We start from the raw sequence: 24,551 nt of genomic DNA on the forward strand, positions 1-24,551 counted from the left end.
ATCCCGCAGCGTCTACAACTGAACCCCAAACCCGTGGTGCAGCCAAGTAGGAAACTTCTCTCCTCCCTGAATTGGGTCTGTCTCTGGCTTCCACCTCCCGCCTGGCTTTATCTCCACCACTCTGCTCCCGCGGCCCTGATGGGCAGAAACATAACGTTCTGCTCAGTATTCCCACGGCTAACCACACTGCTGGGCACACCGTAAGTGTCAGACAGTGGGTGCTCAGTTGTAAAGGTTTTCTCAGGCAAGTCCTTGTCCTGGCAAGTCACCGGCCAGCAGTCCCCTTACCCGTGCCTCCCTAGCTGTCCCCACCAACCTTGCCATCATAGTCACTTCTTCCATTGAGTCATGGAGCTTCTTTACCTGTTTCTACCACCTGTGAGGACCATCCCAGAGAAATTTTCTCCTGGAAGTCAGACAACAGATTTTGTATTTTATTCTCTTCCTGCTTCCCTTCAGAAATGTAGGGGATGGGGGGGGCGGGGACGAGCAAAGGCAGGGAGATAGAGGCAGCTAATGAATGAGTGAATCCTAACAGCCCTGAACGGATGGTGCCACCCTGACCGCTGCGTCATCTCTCTGACCTTTATAGGAAGAACAAGGAAGAATTCTAGAAGCTGAGGGCTGGAAGTGAGGATAAGGAAGCGAAGGACTTGTTTATGGGGGGCAAGGCATCCAGGACCGGACTCACTCTCTCTCTCAGACATAACAGCATTCATGTACACGCACCTCTCCAGAAGGGAAGGGCTCTGCTAAGCACCAATGGCACCCAGAGGTCTCACACACACCTTGTGAGCCCTTCCTGCGAGTCCTCAGCTACGGGGCATGCGCACAAAGGACAGCGACATAGGGAGACGTTCGTTCGAGCGCACACATTGACAGAGACCACAGATGCATGCACACACCTGGAGGGGCTCTTGGCGCACATAGGCACAAACCTGTAAAAGGTGGTCACGCAGGCACCCACACCGACAGGGTACTTCCTGGGCCTGCAAGTACACACACACCTCCAAGGTGCTCACACACAGGCTCCAGAGGCACACACACAACCGGAAGGGCAATCCCAGGGCGCATGGGCACATTACACAGAGTGATTCACACACTCAGAGTAGGTGTGAATGCACACCAACATGCATCTGGAAGGAGTTCACGCAGGCACACACCTAGAGGGCGCTGCCAGGGCCCAAATGCACACGCGCCCCTAGAAGGTATTCCACAAGCACACACCCAGAGCACGAAGACGCATGCCTAGGGGGCGCTCGCAGGGCCCACGCTCACACGCACGCACACACCCCTGCCCTGCCTCTCGCCCGCCTCCGCCTCCGCCTCCGCCTTCAGGGAGGCCCGAGCGGGTGCTGGGCGGATCGGCAGCCGCCGGGCGGGCGGCGATCCAAGGAGGTGCGGGGCCCGTGCGGGGGCCCGGCGGCGCGGCCGGCATGGAGGCGCTGCTGCTGGGCGCGGGGTTGCTGCTGGGCGCCTACGTGCTTGTCTATTACAACCTGGTGAAGGCCCCGCCCTGCGGCGGCATAGCCAGCCTGCGCGGCCGCACGGCCGTGGTCACCGGTGAGTGCCAGAGGCCCGGCGGGCGGCGGGGTGGCGGGGAGGCCGGGCGGCGGGGTCAGCGGCCCACGGGGCTCAGCGCGGCTACCGCCCGCCCACCGCAGGCGCCAACAGCGGCATCGGGAAGATGACGGCGCTGGAGCTGGCGCGCCGGGGAGCGCGCGTGGTGCTGGCCTGTCGGAGCCGGGAGCGCGGTGAGGCGGCCGCCTTCGACCTCCGCCAGGTGAGGTGGGGGGAGGCCGGAGACGGTGAGAGGGTGAGCGGAAAACAGACACACCGGGACACAGAGGGGCGAACAGAGCAGCTTCCTTAACTGGGCGTTCAGCGCAGAGAAGAGGGTCCGCGGGTGCTCTGGCCATACAGGGAAGGGGCACCAGGCGCAAGCTAGGAAGTGGGCTTTCCAAAAGAAGTGATCGTTGTTCCAAGACGTTTAAGGATCGGTAAAACTTACATTAATGAAAGACGGTAGGGAAGGGAACAGCAGAGGGAACAGCATATGCAAAGGCCCTGAGGCGAGACAGCTGAATCGATTTTTAAAAAGAAAAACTGAAAGCAAAGGTTTATTGAGGCTGGGTGGAGCACAAAATATGGGGTAAAGAGGCGAAATGAAAAGGCTGGAAGCTCTGAACCAGGGCTAGATTCTGGAGGCCCTTATAGACCCTATTGAGGAACTCAGATTTTATAGGATGAGCAGTGGAGATCCCATGAAGGGTCCTCAGCAGGGTGTGGACTGTCAGAATAGCCTTCTGGGAGGAACCCCTCAATGGCTGTACATGCCTGGACTGGAGGTGGGGGGTGGGGGTGAGAGTGGGTGAGGGGAGACCAATGAGAAAGAAGTCTGTTGTAGATTTTAGGATAAGCAATAATGGGCAGAGGGAATGATAATCATAATAGCAAGTACTACCTACACAGTGCTGACTGGGTGCCAGGCACTGTTCTAAGTATTTTACATGTATTACCTCATTGAATCCTCACAACAACTCCATGAGATAGGTATTACATTGTTCCCATTTTACAGGGAGAAAACTGAGCCCCAGAGAGATTAATGTCACAGTTGTCCAACGTCACACTCTAATAAAAGACAAAGTCAAGATTTGCATCCAGAGTCCACATACTTGTCCACTACATTCTAATGCGCAGGGGCAGATCTTAGCAAAAGTAGGAGAGGGACTCTCAAAATTTGGTACCTGGGGAGAGGGAAGAGGAGAGAGGTGCCTGGTGACGAGCCCAGCCCTTGCCGCCCCTACAGGAGAGTGGGAACAATGAGGTCATCTTCATGGCCTTGGACTTGGCCAGTCTGGCCTCTGTGCGGGCCTTTGCTACTGCCTTCCTGAGCTCTGAGCCACGGCTGGACATCCTCATCCACAATGCCGGTGAGGGGCAGCAGGCCCTGGAGGGGGGGTGGCGGGTGGGCAACTGTCCCCTCCAGCCAGGTCTTGCCAAGGGCCAGTGGATGCGTGGGAAGGATGCCCCCTACCACTCTCTCCCAGATGGGGACACCCCGGCCTTTGGGGATCCCTGTGGAGCAGTTGCTCATATCGAGCCCCTGCCCCAGGGATCAGTTCCTGTGGCCGGACCCACAAGCCATTTAACCTGCTGCTGCGAGTGAACCACATTGGCCCCTTCCTGCTGACACACCTGCTGCTGCCCCGGCTGAAGACCTGCGCCCCTAGCCGCGTGGTGGTGGTATCCTCAGCCGCTCACCGGCGAGGGCGCCTCGACTTCACACGCCTGGACCGCCCAGTGGTGGGCTGGCGGCAGGAGCTACGGGCATATGCCGACAGTAAGCTGGCCAACGTATTGTTTGCCAGGGAGCTCGCCACGCAGCTTGAGGGGACTGGTGTCACCTGCTATGCGGCCCACCCAGGTGAGGCCTGGCTCTCTGCTCTGCTCTGAGTCCCCCGCTCCCATCCGCGACCCATCCTGTGCACCCCCAGCCTCTCATTGAGCCCCAGAATCGCAGAACAGGAAGGAAGCACCGTACAAGGAGAGACCTGTTCCTTGCTGATCTTGGAAGGAGGCTCTCCTTGTCTAGGCTCTTCCTCTCACACCACTAGCCTGGATGCTGACTCCTGGATAGGGTATGGTAATGAATAAAGCCCAGGTTCTCCCCCCAGGAGCCATCCATATGACTGAACTCACTATAATATGAGGATAATGATGATGATGGCTAATAATTACTTATTCATTCGAAAAGCATTTACTGAGTACCTATTATGTACCAGGCATTAATCTTGGTGCTGGGAATATAGCAGTGAACAAAACAAAGACTCTTTCCTTGTAGAATTTACATTCTAGTTTAAGGGAAGGGGAGATTGCTAATAAATAAATACAGTGACAGGTGGCGATAAAATGCTATGGGAAAGATAAAGCAGAGTGAGGGGGCTTGAAATGACAGGAGGTGCTGTTTTTCTGTGGCAGTCAAGGAAGGTGTATCTGAACAGGTGACATAGGCCTGAAGGAGATGAGAGAATGAGCCATGTGGTTTTCTGGGGAGAAGAGTGTGAAGAACAGAGCAGACAGCAAGTGCAGAGGCCCTGAGGCAGAAGTCCCTGGTGTGCTTGAGAAAGAACAGGGAGCCCCACAAGTCTGGAACAGAGTGAGAGAAGGAGAGTGGCAAGAGATGAGGTACAGAGATGGGCTGGGTCATCTAGGGTCTAGAAGTCCACTGTAAGCATTTTAGCTTTTAGTCTGAGTGAGTTAACTGATGAATAAGGCCCATCTCTGCCTTACGGAACAGATTATAGGATAACAAGATCTGTCCTACCCATATTACCATACTGCATTTTTTTAAGATTTTATTTTCAAGTAATCTCTACACCCAGCGTGGGGCTCAAACTCACAACCTGGAGATTGAGAGTCATATGCACCAACGACCAAGCCAGACGCCCACCATACTGCACTTTAGATAGTCATTGCCTAAGGCTCACTAGTAATTATAACAGTGACAGTAATAATCACAACTAACATTTATAAGCCTTTATTACACTCCCCATCTCTAATGTCCAAAACAGTGGCTGGGCTACCATAGGCGTTAATACATGTTTGCTGGTTGAACAAAGGAATAGGACTTGAGCTAGAAGAAAAGAGGTCCCCTCAGGCAGGGGATGCAACGTGAGGGAAAATCTGGGACACGGGGATGTACAGGAACTCAGATGGAGAGGAGGAAGCTTGCTGTTGAAATGAGTGAGGTCTCCTTGTGGGGACCCTGAATGCCCACTCAATACTATCCTGGTCTCTCTGGAACTGGACTCTGTTCCCCACTCCCTTCTAGCCCTGTGTTGTTGCTCTGCCCCTGGGCCCTCACCCACCATCCTCACTCCTTCCTTTCTTCCTGTCCACAGGGCCTGTGAACTCGGAGCTGTTCCTGCGCCACGTTCCTGGATGGCTGTGCCCACTTTTGCGCCCACTAGCTTGGCTTGTGCTGCGGGCCCCAAGAGGGGGTGCCCAGACACCCCTGTACTGCGCTCTACAGGAGGGCATTGAGCCCCTCAGTGGGAGATATTTTGCCAACTGCCACGTGGAGGAGGTGCCCCCAGCCGCCCGAGACGACCGTGCAGCCCACCGGCTGTGGAAGGCCAGCAAAAGGCTGGCAGGGCTTGGGCCTGGTGAGGAGGCCGAACCTGATGAAGATCCTCAGCCTGAGGACCCAGGGGCCCCATCTTCCCCGAGCAGCCCCCACCCTGAGGAGCTCACAGTTTCTGAACCCCACCCCAGCCCTCAGAGTTCACCAGACTTGTCTAAGGTCACACGCCGAATTCACGTTAAAGCTGAACCTGAGCCCTAAATCTCTTAATCCTGGGATGCTTTCCATGGCACTCGGTGGCCCTTGAAAACCTTAACTGCATGCCAGGCCATGCCCTGGGCGCTGAGGGGTTTGCAATTTTTACCTCCATGGTTCCTTTCTGGGGCTTCAAATTGTGTTCTGACCAGCTCTTTTCCTGGTGGAAGGAAATTGTGGGTGATGATTTCTTCCTGAGAATAACAATAATCCCAGATTGAGAGGTGAGGGATAATGTGCCAGACATTACTTATGAGGAATTTGAATTCTGTACTTCAGTCCCCACTCTGGGTGATGCTGATCGGCTGGGCTCTGGATGAGGGCCTGGGGGGGGGGGGAGGTGTAATTTGTGATTACAGTGCAACACTGAAAATTACTGAACTGGGCCCTTTGCAACCATGTAGCCACGTGGTTAAATGACCCCCATCTGCCGAGGCAGGATTAGGTTGCAGAGGTAAGGGACTCACTGGGCCAAGGTCTCACCGCCGGTAAGGGGGTAAGCGCAGGAGCGGTGTGACTGCAGGGCCCACGGCGGTCAGGTGGGTGCGGGGAGGTGCGGCAGGGCCGTGCCGTCGTGGTGCGGGCGCCCCCGCCCCCGGGGCTGCTGCGGGGCTGGGCCCGGGGAAATAAAGCGTGTTGACTGCCGCGCCTCGCCTCGCGCTCGCTGCCGCCGCTGTCGCCCGCCGGCCCCGCCCTCCGCCGCCACACTTCCGGCGGGGCTGCGAGCGCGGAGGGGCGCGGGCGGGCGGGCGGCCGGCCGCTGGGGGTGGCGGGATAGGCTGGGCGCGGCCGCTGGTGCGCGCGGTGCGATCCAGGTCCCTGCGGTGCCCGCGGGCCCTCCGTGCCGCCGGCGCCATGGGCAATTGTCACACGGTGGGGCCCAACGAGGCGCTGGTGGTTTCAGGTGAGAGGGCGGCGAGGGAGGTGGGGCTGGGGCGCCGGGGCTGGGAGGGTGTTGGGGCGCGCGGGCTGTGCCCGCGAAAGGTGGTTGGGGAGGGGGCTCGGGGTGGGTGCGGGGCTGGGGAGCCAGCGGGGACGGGCTAGGCCGGGGAAGGAGTGTGGAGGGGGAGGGACGGGGTAGGGGGCGCCGGTGTTGGGCCTGAGAACCTTCCAGGAGGGCCCCCCATTCTTACGCTTGCAGTGCTCCGCGCCCTCGGGACTCCCCCTCCCACTGCGTGTTTTCCCGTGTTTATTCTCTCCTTTCTCCGCCCCCCTCCCTGGGCACGGTCTCCTCCCCTCTATTCCACGGTGGCCTGGGGGGTCCCGAACTGAGGCCGTAGGGAGGGGACCCGTGGTTACCGGAACACAGCGGTTTGGCTGGATTCCAGCGCCCGGGCCTTGGGGCGGGTTTCGCAGCTTCGGAGGGCAGGTGCCTGCCTGGGGAGGGGCCCTGATCCAGGGATCCCTGTGCTCCCGTTAATTCTGAGCAGGTTGGGGCTTGCTGGGGTTACTGGCACTGCCCGCCTCGGAGGTGCGGGTGCGGCCTCTACAGGTTGAGAAATCGGGCTCTGGGCTGTGTTGCCCCGATTGCAAAAATGCTACAGGCTCCAGAATTTCTGGGAGCTTCGGCGGGGCCCGGGGACTGCTGTGTTGGGGAGGGAAGAGGTACCTTTGCCTTAAGGCTGCTTTTTAAATTGTATATTCGGGTATCTTGAGAGGTGGCTGAAGCCTTTGAAGCCCCCAGTTTGTGAAGCCCCTGGCTCGCAGGTGCTGGGGAGGGTGGTGTTTCCCGACAGCTTGGAGGCCTGCACCTGCGGGAATCTCAGGTCTTCCCACTGTCGATGCCAATTTCCAGCCTGTGTGCAGAGTTGTTAGGACTGGCTGTAGAAGGGGGTACTCTAGACCAGGGTTTACAGCTGCGCCTCGGGGAGGTGTGATCAATCCATTGGAAACTTTTAACCCAGAACATGGCCTGTGGCTGAGTTTGGATCTCAGAATCAGTCTGTCCCCCCAGGACAGGAAATCCCCACTCTCCCTGACCGGGGGAGAGCAGTTAAGACCAGAGGTGGCCTTGGGATTAGGAAGGAGACCCCTCAGAGAGCACTGAGGCCAGACTTGGACCTGTCCCCCAGGCCCTGATCCTAAAGACAACTTTTAGAACCCGAATCTGCACCACACTTTGTCTCTCTTGTGGAGTTTCTTTCTGGAACCCAAGACTCTGGGCTGAGGAGACAAAAGCTCCAATCCAGTCCCTGTGGAGAGCTTTGAGACTGAGGGGTGAGAGGAGCACCTGACCCTTGCTGGAAACCTGGCTTTCTGGCCAGAGGCCAGGGCAGTGCTAGCTTCGAAACTGTTTTAGGGGTGGGGAGAGGAGACTGTGCTGAGAATGGAGGGTGCTGGAGTCAAGGAAGGATGGGAGGGAAGAGGGAGGGGTAGTGCCCAGCATCACAGTATCTGGGGATTTGAGGTGGTCCAGCAGAGATGCAGCTCCCTCCAGCACGGAAGTCCCCCCAGAGTGGAGCAACCGCTCCCAGCCCTGACCCCACCTGGTTCCTTAAGCGGGCGTCCATGTCCAGAGGCATCTCGTTCGGCCCAATTTGAGAAGGTGCTGATGCATGTCCTGGTCACCTTCTCCACCTGAAAAGGCTAGAAGTTTTTCTGGTTGTCATACCTCCCTCCTTCGGTCTGTAAAATAACACCTTTTTCTCTATTTCTACTGTCGGGAACTTAAAAGGGGAATCCAAACACCATACACCTTTCTCTTGTCTCTATAGTAAGTCAGAGGTTCTTAACCTGGGGTTTGTGGGTAGAATTTAGAGGTCTGTGCATTTGGATAGGGAGAGACGTGACTTTTTATTCTCACTAACCTTAATCGGAATTTAGCATTTCTTCACATTATAAATGTCCGCCAAAACCCGTGATAGTATTAGGAGATATCTCCCTACCACATGGCAGTTTTTGTAGGTACCTTCAAAATCATCCACGCTCATTATGACTTTGAAGTTAAGCTAGTTATTAAATCTACCACTAGATTTTATTATTTAATGTTTTACTGTATCACACGTATTACCGTGTGTTACATATCACACATTTGGTTATTTTAATATCCTGACAACTTTCAAGATAATTTGTTTCCTATGTATTTTATGCATTTATGAACATTCCAGCATTGCTGGACTACTAAGGGGGGTGTGGCTCAAAAAAGGCTAAACCCCCCTGTACAGTCTGGTCTCCTGGAGGAGTGGGAAGAAGGGAGAAGAGATGCAGGAAAGGAGGGGAGTATTCCTGCGAAGGCAGAGGTCTGGGCTGGGGCTGGAGGGGCTGAGAGTGGGGCAGAGGTTATCGTGGGATGTTTCATGATTCTTTTTTTTTTTTTTAAGATTTTATTTATTTAGGGGTGCCTGGGTGGCTCAGATGGTTAAGCGTCTGCCTTCAGCTCAGGTCATGATCCCAGGGTCCTGGGATCAAGCCCCACATCGGGCTCCTGGCTCAGCGGGGAGCCTGCTTCTCCCTCTCTGTCTGCCTCTCCCCCTGCTCGTGCTCTCTCTTCCTGTCTGTATCTCTGTGTCTCAAGTGAGTAAATAAAAAATTAAAAAAAAAAAAAAGATTTTATTTATTTATTTGAGAGAGAGAGCATGAGGGGAGGGGCAGATGCAGAGGCAGACTCCCCACTAAGCAGGGAGCCCGATGTGGGACTTGATCCCAGGACCCTGGGATCATGACCTGGGCCAAAGGTAGACGCTTAACCGACTGAGCCACCCAGGCGCCCCTGTTTTGTGATTCTTCAGCTTGGGTGAAGACAGGGCAAAGGAAAGTAAGTTGGGTTAGAAAAAGTGAGATAAAACTACGAGAAACTTCCAGGTCTAAAGAGAGTGAGAGGGGCGCCTGGGTGGCTCAGTCGGTTGGGTGTCTGCCTTCAGCTCAGGTCATGATCCCAGGGTCCCGGGATCAAGTCCCACTTCAGGCTCCCTGCTCAGCGGGAAGCCTGCTTCTCCCTCTCCCTTTGCCTGACGCTCCCCCTGCTTGTGCTCTCTCTCTGTCAAATAAATAAATAAAGTCTTTAAAAATTAAAAAATAAAAATAAATAAATAAATAGAGTGAGCGCAAGGGAGATCAAGGAAGGGGCACCTACGTGGTCTCTTTGGGGAGTGGTGCTCAGACTCAGGGTGACCAGGAATCTGGGAGGAAGATGCCTTCCAGGGGAGGAGGCTGCTGGGGGCGGGGCAGGCTGGAAGGCCCAGCTTCCTGTTGTTGCTACCCCTGGGAACCTGGCCATGTTGCCCTTGGCCAAGGCCCAGCTTAAGTGGTGACAGCCTGCTCCCAAGGTCAAAGACTAAGTTAAGGGTAAAGCGTGGACCGCCCCCTTCCCCACCCTCATCCCTCTCCACCACACTACCACCTCCACCCCCAGCACACGGAGAAGCGCCCTGGAGCGGGCCAGAGGCAGCTGGGCCCCAGCCCTCACTGGGCCGGACTGAAACAGGCTGTGATGTGTGACCCTCTCCGTTTCTCTGGACCCCGAGATGGCTTAGGTTTCAGCTTGACTGCTTGCCCTTAGAGGCCTCCTCACCCACTCCCTAGGGCCGAGAAGCCTGCAATAGCTTCCTGTAAGCAGCAGCCCTGCGGGCTGGTATTTCCACCACAGAGAAACGGACAGAGCTCCTCTTCCCACCCCTGCTCATAGTGCGGGGCTGCTCTTTGCTCCCTGGACTTCTGGCGAGGCTCCTTGCACACCGTGCAGGCCCTGGAGGCAGAGGGGGCTGCCCAGTGAGCCGGCTCAGATCCCAGCTCTCTGTGCCAACAGGCGCTCTGCACCCCCTTCACCTCCACCTGTCCAGAACCGAGTTCTCCAGCTCCCTATTCTCTGTTGTCTCTCTTTCCCTTGTTGGCTTCCCCACCCACTCCGACCTGGACTCCAGAGCGCACCTATATGGTAGCCACTAGCCCCTTAAATTTAAGTTAATTAAATTAGAAATTTAGTTCTTGGGTGGCTCAGTCGGTTGGGCGTCCGCCTGAGGCTCGGGTTGTACCCTGGGGTCCCGGGATGGGCCCCACGTCAGGCTTCCTACTTGGCGGGAAGCCCGCTTCTCCCTCTCACTCTGCTCCCCCCGCCCCCGCTTGTGCTCTCTCTAAAAAAGAAATAAAATCTTTTTTTTTAAGATTTTATTTATTTATTTTGACAGAGAGAGAGCGAGAGAGGGAACACAAGCAGGGGGGAGTGGAAGAGAGAGAAGCAGACTTCCCGCTGAGCAGGGAGCCCGATGCGGGGCTCGATCGAAATAAAATCTTAAAAAAAAAAAAAAAAAGAAATTTAGTTTTTCAGTCACACCAGCCACATTCCAGGTGCGTGGTAAGCCCCTGTGGCCAGTGGTTGCCATATTACATGCTGCAGCTATAGAACGTTTCCACCATCACAGAAAATCCTCTTAGACAAGATTGCTCTGGAAGTTATCCCCTAATATCAGCCACCGTGTCTTGCCTAGGTCACTGCAGAAGGCTTCTACCCAGTCTCCTAGGCCACCCCACCCCATCTTCCTTGTGCACAGCGGTGTTTCTAAAATGCAAGTGTAATTTTGTTGCTTCCCAGCTTAAATCCTTATATGACCCTCCCATCACTCTCTCTCTCTCTCTCTCTCTCTCTCTCTCTCTCTCTCTCTCACACACACACACACACACACACAGAGCTTCTTGGCCTGATACCTGAGACACCCTATAATCTGCTCTCTCTGCTGTGGGTCCTCAGAGACACTGTAACCCAGCTACATGAAACTACCCCTGACCCTTGCCCATTGGGGGCACACACCCCAAGGCTTTCCCGAAAATTCAAGTTTGTAAATACAGACATGACGACACCCACTGGCTTTTTCCCAAATCACATTTCCTTTGAATCATCTATTTCCTGTACGTTTGTTTTTTTGTTTGTTTGTTTTTTGTTTTCTTGTGGGTTTTTTTGCGCTGCAAGGAAACTGCCCCTCTAGCTTTTACTAAAGTTTCCTTGAACTTGATGACTAATTTTGGCATTCGCAGGAGAGTTCACAACCAGAATTTCAGGAATTGGTTTTTCTCACTCCTGCGTAGACAGCATGCGGGACAAGTCTACCGCTAGATCCGAGTCGGGGCCTGAGTCAGCATTCTGTTTAGTTGATAGAGTTTTCAGGCACCACTTCCTTTCTAGACCTTTTCCCTTTCCCTCCGCTTCTCCCATGGATGCCACAGGCTGCCCTTTGTTTTGAGGCCTTGCCTTCCCCATTCACTCTACTCCCCAGAGGTACACAGTCACTGTGCAGCCCTGGGAATAGAAGACCGGCCTTGCTGAGATATGTCTGCTGGGCATGAGCAAGGATCCCATCTTGGCTCCGAGACTCTTCCCTCCCCTCAGCCGCCCAGGGCCCCCCAGGGCCCCCTGCATTCCTTCTTGGCCTGCACACGCCCTGATAACAGACAAATCACACCGTATTGGTACTAGTTATCTCAGGAAAAGTTCCCAGCTCCTTTAAGATGCGAATTGTATCTTCATCTCTGAATCTCTAGCACAGAAACCTACTCTACTTGTTTGCTGAATGAGTGGTTGAATGGAAGATGGAAGTTTTTCCTGCTCACTCCTGCCCACTGACTTCTGTCCTCTGAACACTTACATTCAGAACCACTCATTGGCTATCTTCCTTTTTGTGCAAATTACCTGTCTACCGAACTAGAGTCCCAGGCCCTTACAAGCTCTCTCCAGCTTCTGTGTGACCGCAGCACCCAACAGTGGGAGTTGTCAAGTGTCAGGGCAGGGAAAGGGCCAGAGTTGCTGTTGAAGGGACAGGGACCCAAGAACTGACTGACGAGCAGTGGTTTGCTTTGCTCTCCAGGGGGCTGTTGTGGTTCTGACTATAAACAGTACGTGTTTGGCGGCTGGGCCTGGGCCTGGTGGTGTATCTCCGACACTCAGAGGTAAGGGCTCGGGGGCCCCCAGGGAGCCTGGCATCCAGGTGGGCAAGGGAGAAAAGGATTTCCAGCCTTCCCCCCCTGCCCCCCACAGTCAGCTAGAGCATCCACCACTTGCCACATTCCATGCTGGGGCGGGGGGCCTCCTAAGACCCAGGTGAGACAGGTGGCGCAGGGTGCAGGGGGTCCGTCTGGGCACCTTCTCCTTAGTGGGGGTGCTTTTTTTCTACTAGAGACGTCAGTTGTGTCCCAGAGAATCCGGGGGTCATGCCCAGGCAGAATCCTCATTCCCTAAGTCTAGCTCAGTTATTCACGAAGCCTTAATTATCCTCCCTGTGGAGAGGAGAGGCTGTGCAGGCCCGGACAACGCAGGCCGTGGCCCAAGAGCAGGGAACGGATCCGCAGTCTGGAGCGGCCCTGTGGCAGTGGCCGCTTGGGGACAGGGGGAGGAGAGCTAAGGAATTGGTGCTGGGCTGGGCAAAACAGATCTGGACCTCCACGGTCAGTCTGGAAAGACTCACTAGAGGAAGGAAGACGTCATCGGGCTCTCTGGAGCTCTCCCAGGACCCCCAGCAGGCCCAGACTTGGCCTGGGCCCTCACTGACCCCCCAGGAGGAGATGAGTCAGGCCAGCTACCTTTCCACCATCACCCCCTTCCTGACTGTGCCCAGATCCTTCCAGGCCAGCACCCAGGCAGCAGGGGCAGCAGAACTGGTGTGGGAGGGGAAGTGGCGGTCACCCCGAAGGGAAGCAGTGGTGGTTCCAGTGGAAAGCCCCATGGCTGCCCTGAGGTTGAGGGTGTCAGCTAGGGCCAGGGGCAGGGGAGGGAGGTCAACTTTTTAACTTCACTGATTTCCCAGTAGCCCCCTCTGCTCTCCCCTCACTTTGCTCCGCCTGAATTGAGGGATCCTGGGGGACTCTTATGGCCAAAGATGTCCAAGAGTAACCGCTGCTGGTCACAACTTCCTCTCAGGAGTGGGCCAGTTGGCCTGTCAGAAGCCATGGGGTGCCCTCTCCAGAGCACCGCCACCCCACCCCCAGGCCATGCAGTCCTGGGATGACAGAGAATCTTGTCCGAACACCTTGACGCGCAGCCAGGTCTGGAGAGTTTGCAGCTCACCCAGACACTTGTCCTGCGTGGGCATCCACTTCTAGGGCCACACCCCTGCAGCCCTTTCTCAGTGTTCTTGGCACACACAGCGCGCCCTGCTTCTTGCTTCAGGGAGCAGAGCCCCGAGACTGGTGCGGGTTGGGGGGGGGGCAGGCTTCTCTGACAGTAAGTTTGGAAGTAAGGAGAAGAGGTCTTTGTGCCGTGTCCTGGGAAGCTGACCTCCCACACCCAGGCTTAGCGTTCTCCCTGTGGTCCCACTCGCTGGGGAGTCTGAGCCCGCGGCCCCTCCCCTCGTTGGACTCTGTTTCTGAGGGCAGCCCCTTCCCCGACCCCTCGCCCATTTGAAGGGCATCCGTACAAGCTGGGGCCTCTATCTCCCTAGGCCGGCAGGAGCCTCTCCGGTCAGAGTAGAGGCTTCTAACCCAGGCTGGATTCCAAGCCTCCCTTCCCGCAGCCACCGTCCGCGCCCCCCACCTCCGTTGTCAGCCTTTCATCTCCAGGCTCAGTGAAGTCCCTCCTGCTGCACTTTGCGGCCACGTCCTGTACGGTGCTGAGGCCCTCGAGCGGCAGCTCCCTCTCCCTTACCTGAGGGAATCCTCCACCTCCGGCGTCTGAGCTGCAGCCTCCTTCCTTCCCTCCTTCCTTCTCTCCTTCCCTCCCTCTCTCCCATCTCCCACGCTCCTCCTTCCCCAGAAGAGAGCTTGGTGGGTTCCTGTCTGAGCGGGGTCTAGAGTCCTCTCAGGCCCAGGAGTGCTCGTATCAGGGGCTCGAATGAAGGCAGTCTTTGCACCCCTGCATGGCCGGAGCTCCCGGGGCCGGTATAGTGACAGGGGAGGGCAGGGCTCCACGCGGCCTGCTGCTCCCATCCCCCAGTCCACCCGCTTCCGCTCCCTCGGCCTCCGCCGCTGTCCTCCTTCCCTCTGGTTTCAGGAAACCTCCGCGCTGCCCACAGCCTGGCCCGGCCCGGCACCCTGCACACTCACACGCACACACGTGCCGCGCTATGGAGGCCCGGCTAGGGCGGGCTGAGCAGCTTCAAGGCACCTCACTCTCGTTGCCATAACTCTCTTCTCTGCCTGTGCCCAACTTTGGAAATTCCAAAGTGAATTACTCCATCAGCCCCCTGTTGTCCCGGTGAATACTCTGGCAGGGATGCACTTCCTCCCCCAGCCTTCCTTGACACCTTGCCCCCCCCAAAGCAGAAAATCCCAGGTTCTCTCTGGGCTTTCCTGACCCTAAATTGCCTTCTTAGTGTTAGGTAGCGCAAACCTAAGCAGGATTCGGTATTTGCTGTGGCTCACTAGTCCCCAGAGTGGCCTCTCCTGCCCAATTTCTGGAAACACGGGTTTGCCTGTGTTTGGAAAGTAGAACTGAGGCTAAGTCTCCCAGACTGTGCCAGGACTGTCCTGGGAAAGTGAGGTGGTGGGCAACCTAGGTGCCCTGCGCACAGGCCTCCCCACCTCAGGTCATAGGCCCCGGGGGTCAGCAGGCTTTACCCCCAGCCCAGCAGCTCCTGCTTAGACGGGTGTGGGGGCTAGGGAAGACATCCAGAGGCCAGCAAGGGGGTTTCATCTGTCCCCCTACAATCCTAGGCTGAGCTGGCAGGAGAGGGCTCGAGTACTGAGAGCAAACGCCCCCCCCCCCCCGCCCGCGCCCCCAGGCATCAGGCATCGTTGCTTGTCTGGTAACCACTGTGTGTGTTTGCTGTCCCCTCCTACCCCTCCTGTCCCTACCTCTCCCTCACCCTGGCTGCTTCTCAGACTGTCTCTGGAGGTTATGACCATCCTGTGTCGCTGTGAGAATATTGAGACGTCGGAGGGGGTCCCGCTATTCGTAACAGGGGTTGCACAGGTAATAACCCACCTGCTTCCTCCTCTGTGTCTAACCTTCTCTCTTCCTGCCCTGCGGGGCCCGGCAGGCAGGAGCCAGATGGACTCTCCTCCCGAGAGTGTGCCTCCCTCCCCTCTGCTCCCACCTGTACTGCTCTGGGTGCCAGGATGGAGCCCTGTAGATCCCCAGCTCCCCTGCCCTCACCCACTGGGGCTGCTAGTGGGGAAAGAGCAAGGGAATCTGGAAGCTCTGCCCAAGTCAGCCAGGGGGTGTCCTTGGAGGCCAAGGGGTAAGTTGAGGCAGGAGACACAGGCCCCCACGTGCCAGAGCGAGGCTGTCCGGGTAGGGAGGGTTCAGTCCAACCACTCCAGGCACCGTGGAGCCCCTTGCTAGCCAGCCCCCACCTGTCCATGCTGACACACGTCAAGTCCTAGCCCTCCTCCCAGAAGATGGGTCCCCTGAAGAGTTCTGTTCTACCAGCTCCTTGGCCTCCTCCGATCTCCTTGACAGGCCTTAGCAAAACGAGTCTTGGCTCTTCCCTGCCCCTAATTTTTGGCAGAAGCCTCTGAGCAAATCCCTTGTGACTCGTGTTAGTTTCCTTACGTGTGAAATAGGGGAATCCTGTCCACTCTGCTTTGTAGGGATATGGGAAAGGCAAGTAAAGCAATATGAGGGCTCTTTGGGATTTTTGGAAAAGTGCTGGAGAGGGGCACCTGGGTGACTCAGTCGGTTGAGCGTCCAGCTCTTGATCTCAGCTCAGGTCTTGATTTCAGTGTCCTAAGTTCAAGCCCCGTGTTGGGCTCCGCGCTGGGCATGGAGTCTACTAAAAAAAAAGAAAGTGCTAGAGAAACCCAGGCTTTATCATGAATCCAGTCTCACTTAGAAAAGCAAGTGACTGGATGTCTCACTCTTCACTGCCATGCGGCTGTAGCCAGTGAAACCCTCTCCTGAGCCGAGGTGCTTAGTGCCTCCCAGTGCCTCCCAGTGCCTCCCAGCGCTTTCATTGTGCTGTGCTGGCGCTCACCTTCGCTGCTTCACTCATCAGTTCTCTGTTGAGCTCCTTCCTGGTTCCGGGCACTGTGGATGCTGCAGTGACCATCAGAAAGCCCCTGCCCCCTCAGAGCCTGCATGCTGGGTCCCCAGACTGGAAGAGCCCTCACCATCATCTTAGCCGTCTCCTTCCCTTGCGTGAAATCGCCCTTCGGGCTTCTCAGGCAAAACCCTACACTACCTCTCTCTCCCTCGCCTGTCCTGCCGGCTCTCCTCGGGCAGGGGACCGTCCCCACCTCATCCACTCCTTGTAGCCTCCAGCGGGCGGGCTTTAGCACAGAGGCCCAAGAAGCTCAGGGCACCCAGTGTGGAACGGGTAGGGTCCCGGCCTCCCTCGACAGCCCTGGCGAAAGTGTCCCCGCTCCCCTTCCAAACTGCTGCCTACTTAGAACAACTGCAAAGGCCCACATCCCTTTCAGGCTAGGTGATATGGACCCTTGAGGTGGTCTGGGCCAGGGAGTGCTCGTGTGACCTCAGCCCTCGTTCTCCACTTGAGCCACCTGGGCCCAGCCCCGGAGGGTCAGCTTCAAGGCAAGCCTGCCGCCAGGTGAAGGGACAAAGCAGGACTTCCCCGGCAAGGGGCAGACGCAGGATCACCTCCATCGTGGTCCAGCAGTGGGCGGACTCCTAGCATGCCAGGCTAGTAGGCAGAGCTTTCCGGGGAGCCTTCCAGGGCATCTCGGGGTGCTGAGCAGACCCAGGGAACAGGTGAGGGCCCCTGAGGGATGTTCCCATGGCCCCCGTGGACGACCTACACAGCACAGCCTGGGGAACCAGCACTTCCGGGGCATTCCCAGGCCATACGCACACAGCTCCACCTGCACCCCGCCCCCCACCGGCCCAGACCACCCCCAACCACTTCTCTACTTCCTTTCCTCACGCCACCGCAAGCCAGGCTGCTCTGAGCAGGGGACTGTGCCGTGGGTAGCACGCTGCGGCCGCGCTGCTCTGCCTTCCCACCGTCTCCTCACAGACTCCTGACCCCAGGCCCTCAGAGCGCCCTCCCCACCCTCTGCAGCAGGACCCCCGGCCCGGCCCAGCTGGAACAGAGAGGTACCGGACTCTCCCCACACCCCAGGCCCTGGGCCCCCAGACCCATGCCCCTGTTTTGCATTTCTTGGCAGGATTTCCCTAGAGATTATGACGTTGCAGCCCCGCTGCGAGGACGTAGAGACGGCCGAGGGGGTAGCTTTAACTGTGACGGGTGTCGCCCAGGTATAGTAACTCAGCAGCCCCGCGCATGTCCGTTGAGCTGCCTCGTCCCTGTGCTGGGGTGTGGGGGGAGGAGGAGAGGGTAGCAGCCAGGGCCAGTCTCTCTCCAGTGCCCCTGCCCCCGCCCCCCTTCCACAAGAGGGTCGTCGCCACCGGAACGTGCTCGCTCGGCCCCTTGGCCACTCAGCAGGACTAACAGACACCCCTTCTCTCCTCAGCGGGCCCGCGAGGGACAGAACCAGTGCTGAGGGCTCCTGTCTCACTAACCCCACGCGATTCTTTGCAGGTGTTGGAAGTGCCACGCCCCAGAATCCAGGCCTTCCCTGTCCTCTGGGTAGGGGGCTAAAGGGGCGGGGACCAGAGGACAAGACCATGTGAGGCAGAGGAACTCTCTCGGAGGTTGCTTTGTATTCCCAGCTCAGGGCCTGGGCGAGGGGCTTCCTCCTCTCGTCCAGTTCTCAACTTCACAGGGCAGCAAGGTGCAACCATGTTAGAGGCCTCTGGTGAGGGGGTGGTTGGCTTAGTACTTAGGGAAGGAAAGGCAGGAAGATGACCACCCTCGGTGGCGTCCCTCTGGACCTGTCTCCTCTGTCCAGGCTCTCTTCCCTAGCCTGTGTATCTGTGTCCCTATTGCTCATTCTCCTTTCCACGCTCTCTGCCCCTCAGCCTGCAGGTCTCCCACCTGTGGGGAGCCTGCATGGGAGGAACCGGCCAATGAGGGAACAGTGAGTGGGCTGAGGGGTGGGGAGATGAGCCCCAGATGCCTAGCAGACAGGCCGTGTCAGGGCCTGAGGCTGCCAATGAACATCAGATTTGTCAGTGTAAGAATTCCTGGTATGCTCTCCCCACCAGAGGCCTCAGCCAGACTCTACCCTCCTGGCCCCTAGGCCTGCAGGTCTGAAAAAAGGAGGGGAGGGGCACAGCCACCATCCTCCACACCTCTGGGTCTGGGGCCTCCGTCTGCCCCCCTCCAGCCTGGTTCAGGCATCTCTGTGACCACTGGCAGGTGAAGATCATGACGGAGAAGGAGCTCCTGGCAGTGGCCTGCGAGCAGTTTCTGGGCAAGAACGTGCAGGACATCAAGAACGTCGTCCTGCAGACCCTGGAGGGGCACCTGCGCTCCATCCTCGGTAAGGCCCCGCCCGACCCAGGGACCCCGCTGCCACCTTCGAGCACCTCACAGGATCTCCTAGCCAGGGCCAGGGAGGGGCGCAGGGCAGAGCAGGGAGGTCTGTCAGTCCCACCAAGACTTTCTTTTCAAAACTTCAGGGGACCTGAGGGACTGCCAGGCCGGTCAGGCACCTGGTGTTGCTTGGGACGCCTTTCCCCTTCCAGCCTGGGCTCTGCAGAAGGAGGTTCAGCGTTAAACGCTGTGCACACCCCCCAGAAAGAGGGCGGGTTGTGCTCACTCTACCGCTCACTCTACAACGTGTGCATACACTCAGACCGCTGCTTGCATGCCTCCTCCCTTTCCCAGTGGGCTGGGCCCCCGGGGAAGCCAGCCCACGATCCCTCTGTCCCCAGGGACGCTGACCGTGGAGCAGATTTATCAGGACCGAGACCAGTTTGCCAAGCTGGTGCGGGAAGTGGCGGCCCCTGACGTCGGCCGCATGGGCATCGAGATCCTCAGCTTCACCATCAAGGTGACGTGTGATAGGAAGGCTGCAGCCCCCCACCTCCCTCTGGGTGCTTGGCCCCTCTGTGCGTGTGACTGTTCCCAAGGATGACTCCCCCTTCCCTCCCAGGATGTGTATGACAAAGTGGACTATCTGAGCTCCTTGGGCAAGACGCAGACTGCCGTGGTACAGAGAGATGCGGACATTGGGGTGGCCGAGGCCGAGCGGGATGCAGGCATCCGGGTACACGGGCTTTTCTTCCCGCCCCCACGGACAGGGAATCTCAGGGGTGGGGGGACCCTGGTGGCTTGGGGGATCCTCAGCACCTGCCCCTCCGGTTGCCAGGAAGCAGAGTGCAAGAAGGAGATGCTGGATGTGAAGTTCATGGCAGACACCAAGATCGCTGACTCCAAGCGAGCCTTTGAGCTGCAAAAGTCAGCTTTCAGTGAGGAGGTCAACATCAAGGTGAGGCGCCGTCGGGCATCCCAGGTTGGGGCTCAGGGCTCAGCACCTGGCATCCAGCGTCTGACACGGCTGCCCATTGTCCCGCCTCAGACCGCCGAGGCCCAGCTGGCCTATGAGCTGCAGGGGGCGCGGGAGCAGCAGAAGATCCGGCAGGAAGAGATTGAGATCGAGGTGGTGCAGCGCAAGAAGCAGATCGCTGTGGAGGCGCAGGAGATCCTCCGCACAGACAAGGAGCTCATTGCCACGGTGCGCCGCCCCGCCGAGGCTGAGGCCCACCGCATACAGCAGATCGCCGAGGGTGAAAAGTGAGCACCCTGGCCGTGGCGGGGTGGGGACTAGTCGGGCTTTCCCGGCCCCAGCTTGGAAGCCACCTCGCCCTGTGCCTCCTTACTGACTGTGACGTGGAGGTGACCTGCCTCCCCCATGGGGTTGGCGCTGGGAAGACTGGAGGAGATAAAGGAGGTTTGAGGGCCCGCTATGGGGCTTGGCTCAGCGGGCATCCTGGCTAGTCCCCCCCCCCCCCCGCCATTTGCATCTAGCAGCCAGTGGCCTCCCCCTGGGCAGAGCCAGAACCTCCCCTCCTGGGTCCCCAACCCCGACACCCGTCAGAGCAGAGGCCTTGAGGGTTTGCCGGCCCCCAGGCAAGGCTTGAGGGGCCCCTGGCTCTTGCCACTGATCCCGCCCGGCCTGAACTCCTGCAGGGTGAAACAGGTCCTCTTGGCGCAAGCAGAAGCCGAGAAGATCCGCAAACTCGGGGAGGCGGAGGCAGCGGTCATCGAGGCGATGGGCACAGCAGAGGCTGAGCGAATGAAGCTCAAGGCCGAGGCCTACCAGAAATACGGGGATGCAGCCAAGATGGCGCTGGTGCTGGAGGCCCTGCCCCAGGTGAGCCCCCACCCCCACCCCCCGCCCTGGGGTGGGTCGGGCGGGGCCTCGGCAGGAGCACAGCCACGGGCTGGCTGGAAGCATTCAACGCGGAAGTACCTGGCAGCGGGGCAGGACCCCTACAACACGCATAGGCTCACCTGGCTCCCTGGGCCTCCCTGACCATGGCTTGCAAATAAGAGAGCCACCCAATCTGCGCTGGGGTTGGGGGAGGCGGAAGAAGGAGGGAGAGATACCGAGCGGGGCAGGTGGACCGAGTCAGAGCACCAGCCAAGCTCTCCTCCCACCCCCCACCCCCTGCCTCCTAGATTGCTGCCAAAATCGCCGCCCCCCTGGCCAAAGTCGATGAGATTGTGGTCCTCAGCGGGGACAACAGCAAGGTGACATCAGAAGTCAACCGACTGCTGGCCGAGCTGCCTGCCTCCGTGCATGCCCTCACAGGCGTGGACCTGGCCAAGGTGAGTGCCTGGCTAGCCGCGGGTGGAGCCGTCCCGGGGCCTCAGGGCCCCGGCCTCACGACGTCTCCCGTCCTGGCAGATACCCCTGATCAAGAAGGCCACCGGCGCGCAGGCGTGAGGCTCCCGAAGGCCCGCACCCCTCAGCAGCCGTTCTCCTACCACAGCGACAGCGGGAACGCAGCTGACTCTGGTGCCTTATTTTGTAGGGACCAGAAGTGCTGCGCGCTCAGGCCTTCTCTGGCTGTCTTCCCGCCCCTCCCCTCCGTCTCTGGCTGTGTCCTTTCTCTTCTCCCCTTCCCACATCTTCATTTTCACTGCCACATCCATCTGGTTTGTCTCTTCCACCCTCGTCTCCCATCTCCCTGTCCGTCTCTTCCCTTGTCTGTCTGTCGTTTTCTCTCCCTCTCTCTGCTCCCACCCTCTACACACATCATGTAGTTTAAGCTGAAGACGTTTATTATGACCACTGTCTGTCTGTGGGGGGTAGTAGCCTGCTGCTCCTCGGAATCCTGGTGCCTTGAAGTTCTCTGTGCATCTGTCCATCCTCCCTGTGGCCCTTGCCAAGACGCGGCATGGGTGCGGAGGGTCTGGGTAGGATGGCCACCCTCCCCTGTCCTGGCCTGGTCTTCCCAGCCCTGAGTGCTACCCAGAAGTCCCCAGCCTCCCCCACTCCGGACCCCCTAGGCCCCGCTGGCCAGTGCCCTCCCCAGCCCCAGGCCTGCTCTCGTACCTTACCTCTCTCTCCTTACCTAGGGGCACAGAGGCAAGGCCTCCTGTCTATAGCAGCTCCCTCAGTTTACTACTGCCTCAGGAGGCCCCTGCTTGTGCTCAGGGAAGTCCCCTTCATGGACATATCCCTACTAGGTAGAGTAGGGCTTGGTCCCAACTCTGTTAAGCCTTTCTGGGATCAGGGTCTAGCCCTGTTGGGGACTAGAAGGTGTGTAGACCCTCTTCCTGCTAGGCCTGTGCTGACCTGGGTATGGGACCAGGCCCTTGCAGTGGGCATGGCTGCACCAGCCCCAGACAGAACTCAGTGCTGTAGACTGGCCAGGCTCCATACCCCTTGTGCCATTTTTCCTTCTGACCAGAGTGATAGGGTTCCAGCCATGGGGAAGCAGCCGAGCCCTCTGTCTCCTGGCTCTCGTGGAGACAGAAGAACCCAGAGCCCAAGCATCCTGGCAGGGGTGCTGTGGGTGTCCGATGGTCCCAGTCTCCCACTTCTGGCTCTGCCCCAGCCTGTGTAGCTGTTCCTGCATGTGGATGCTGCATGTCTGGTCTGGGGCTTGGATGCTGCACTGCCCCGCTGCCTGTCCCTTCTAGTAAAATAAAGATCTGTTATGCCTACGCCCTGGACTATGTCTTCTGTGAGGGGAGAGACTAGGAAGGAGGGACGAGCCAGGTCCCCACCCATACACCCATTCAGCCTGAAAGCTACACTTTGTCTGTTCTTCCCCATTATAGCCACTGGGGGGCATCAGCACACTGGCCTTGTCCCCAGTAGCATCCTGGGGCCGGATGGCCATTGGCCCAGGTGCTGCGGCCAGATCCCGAGCCTTGGCAAACCTGGCTCCATTGCAGGCAGGTGATGGGGGGGCGGGGCTGCCGGGTTTGCTGCACCTCTGTGTCCGTCCTGAGCCCCACTCAGTAATGGAGCCCATTTCTCAGGCTTAAGAGCATGAACTCTGAAGTCAGACTGCTTGGGTTTAATTTTTAGCTCTGCTGGTAATCACCTGTGTGATCTTGAGCGTGTAACTTCATCTCTCTGGGCTTTAGTATTCTTAATTCACTTTATCTTATCTAATGCTCGCTGTGTGCCAGGCAGGCATCGTCCTACTAGATGGGGAGGAGACCACAGTGAACAATACAAACAGCTAGCTTTTAGAGCTTACATTCAGGTGGAGGTAAAGAATAGGAAGTTGGGGGTGGGGATTTTAGGGTGTCAGAGGAAGGCCTCATTGAGAAGGTAGCGCTGAAGAAAGTAAAGGAATGAGCCATGCCTGAAGAGCTTCCTGTCCAAAGACCCTGAGGTAGAAGTGTGTCTGGCAGGATGCCTGGTGGCTCAGGCTCAGGTCATGATCCCAGGGTCCTGGGATGGAGTCCTGAATCAGGCTTCTTGCTCAGCAGGGAGGCTGCTTCTCCTCCCTCTGCCCCTCCCCATGTTCATGCTCTCTCTCGCTCTTTCTGTCTCTCTCAAATAAAAAAGATCTTAAAAAATAAAAATAAAAACAGAGCCCATTCCAAAATGTTACATACTGGGCGCCTGGGTGGCTCAGTTGGTTGGGCGACTACCTTCGGCTCAGGTCATGATCCCGGAGTCCTGGGATGGAGTCCCGCATCGGGCTCCCTCCTCCACGGGAAGCCTGCTTCTCCCTCTCCCACTCCCCCAGCTTGTGTTCCTGCTCTCACTGTGTCTCTCTCTGTCAAATAAATAAAATCTTTAAAAAAAAAAAACAAAATCTTAAAAAACAAAACAGGGCGCCTGGGTGGCTCAGTTGGTTAAGCGACTGCCTTCGGCTCAGGTCATGATCCTGGAGTCCCGGGATCGAGTCCCACATCAGGCTCCCTGCTCAGCAGGGAGTCTGCTCCTCCCTCTCATGCTCTCTGTCTCTCATTCTCTCTCTCGCAAATAAATACAATCTTAAAAAAAAAAAAATTTAAAAATAAAAAACAAAACAAAATGTTACATACTACCTGATTCCATTTGTATAACTTTTATTTTTAACTGTGGTAAAATACACCTAACATAAAATTTACCATGTTAACCATTTTAAGCATACAGCTCAGTGGTATTAAGTATATTTACATTTACATTATGCAACCATCAACACCATCTCCAGAATTCTTTTCTTTTTATAAAATTGAAACTCTGGGGGCACCTGAGTGGCTCAGTCAGTTAAGCACCTGACTCTTGATTTCAGCTCAGGTCATGATCTCAGGGTCGTGAAGTCCGGCCCCGAGTTGAGGCTCTGCTTGGGTTTCTCTCTCTCTCTCTCTCCTTCTGCCCCTCCCCCCACTCTGTCTCTTTTTCTCTTTCTCTCTAAGATAAATAAATAAATAATATTTCAAAAAAATAAACCTGAAATCTGTATCCATTAAACAATAACTCCCCATCCCTCCCTGTGCCAGTTGCTGGCAAGCACCAGCCTACCTCCTATCTCTATAAATTTGAGAATTTGACTTCTCTAGGTACCTCATATAAGTGGAATCATACGGTATTCATGTTTTTCTGTCTGGCTTCTTTCACTCAAAATAATGTCCTCAAGGTTCATCCATGTTGTAGCATATGTCAGACTTTCCTTCCTTTTTAAGACTGAATAATATTCCATTGTATGTATATACCCCATTTTGTTTACCCAATCATCTGTTGATAGACACTTGGGTTATTTGATTATCTTCATTTTATTTATTTATTTGAGAGAGAGAGACACAGCAAGAAAGGAAACACAAGCAGGGGGAGCGGGAGAGGGAGAAGCAGGCTTCCCGCCGAGCAGGGAGCCCGATGTGGGGCCCGATGTGGGGCTGGATCCCAGGACCCTGGGATCATGACCTGACTCCAAGGCAGACGCTTATCGACTGAGCCACCCAGGCGCCCCTCTGTTGTTCTTTTTTTTTTATATTAGACATCCTAATCACTGTAAGATGTGTGACTTTTTTTTTAAGTTTTATTATATCTTTTTAAAAGGTTTTTTTTTTTAAGATTTTATTTATTGGGG

The 24,551-nt window shown here is 56.9% G+C and overlaps 2 protein-coding genes across 7 annotated transcripts; both read left to right on the forward strand.

Moving 5' to 3' along the window:
- The first annotated feature begins 1,311 nt into the window (after positions 1–1,311).
- Positions 1,312–5,986, forward strand: DHRS13 (dehydrogenase/reductase 13). Of its 2 annotated transcripts, none has more exons than XM_036122120.2 (5): positions 1,312–1,563; positions 1,665–1,816; positions 2,810–2,933; positions 3,116–3,427; positions 4,905–5,986. In XM_036122120.2, the coding sequence occupies exons 1-5, from the start codon at positions 1,437–1,439 to the stop codon at positions 5,345–5,347; spliced, it is 1,158 nt and encodes a 385-aa protein (XP_035978013.1). In that variant the 5' UTR covers positions 1,312–1,436; the 3' UTR covers positions 5,348–5,986. The 2 variants fall into 2 exon arrangements, with proteins under 2 accessions (XP_035978013.1, XP_035978014.1); XM_036122121.2 differs by having other exon boundaries at positions 1,313–1,563; positions 1,665–1,783.
- Positions 5,987–6,076: 90 nt separating this feature from the next.
- Positions 6,077–22,182, forward strand: FLOT2 (flotillin 2). 5 transcript variants are annotated; one of them, XM_036122123.2, is made up of 11 exons: positions 6,077–6,245; positions 12,136–12,217; positions 15,083–15,173; positions 18,421–18,544; positions 18,939–19,057; positions 19,160–19,273; positions 19,376–19,495; positions 19,586–19,800; positions 20,197–20,380; positions 20,689–20,838; positions 20,918–22,182. In XM_036122123.2, the coding sequence occupies exons 1-11, from the start codon at positions 6,197–6,199 to the stop codon at positions 20,954–20,956; spliced, it is 1,287 nt and encodes a 428-aa protein (XP_035978016.1). In that variant the 5' UTR covers positions 6,077–6,196; the 3' UTR covers positions 20,957–22,182. The 5 variants fall into 5 exon arrangements, with proteins under 5 accessions (XP_035978016.1, XP_035978015.1, XP_035978018.1 ...); XM_036122122.2 differs by lacking the exon at positions 15,083–15,173 and adding an exon at positions 17,327–17,417 and having other exon boundaries at positions 6,078–6,245; XM_036122125.2 differs by lacking the exons at positions 12,136–12,217; positions 15,083–15,173 and adding an exon at positions 17,327–17,417 and having other exon boundaries at positions 6,120–6,245.
- Positions 22,183–24,551: the final 2,369 nt, after the last annotated feature.

Source organism: Halichoerus grypus, chromosome 2, assembly GCF_964656455.1.
Source record: "Halichoerus grypus chromosome 2, mHalGry1.hap1.1, whole genome shotgun sequence".
Taxonomy (NCBI): domain Eukaryota; kingdom Metazoa; phylum Chordata; class Mammalia; order Carnivora; family Phocidae; genus Halichoerus; species Halichoerus grypus.

Coding starts and splice junctions, on each gene's coding strand:
- DHRS13 (XM_036122120.2), top strand. CDS start 1,437: ATGGAGGCGCTGCTGCTGGGCGCGGGGTTGCTGCTGGGCGCCTACGTG. Junction 1,564..1,664: donor CCGCACGGCCGTGGTCACCG/GTGAGTGCCAGA, acceptor CGCCCACCGCAG/GCGCCAACAGCGGCATCGGG. Junction 1,817..2,809: donor AGGCCGGAGACGGTGAGAGG/GTGAGCGGAAAA, acceptor CCGCCCCTACAG/GAGAGTGGGAACAATGAGGT.
- FLOT2 (XM_036122123.2), top strand. CDS start 6,197: ATGGGCAATTGTCACACGGTGGGGCCCAACGAGGCGCTGGTGGTTTCA. Junction 19,058..19,159: donor TCCTCAGCTTCACCATCAAG/GTGACGTGTGAT, acceptor CTTCCCTCCCAG/GATGTGTATGACAAAGTGGA. Junction 20,381..20,688: donor TGCTGGAGGCCCTGCCCCAG/GTGAGCCCCCAC, acceptor CCTGCCTCCTAG/ATTGCTGCCAAAATCGCCGC.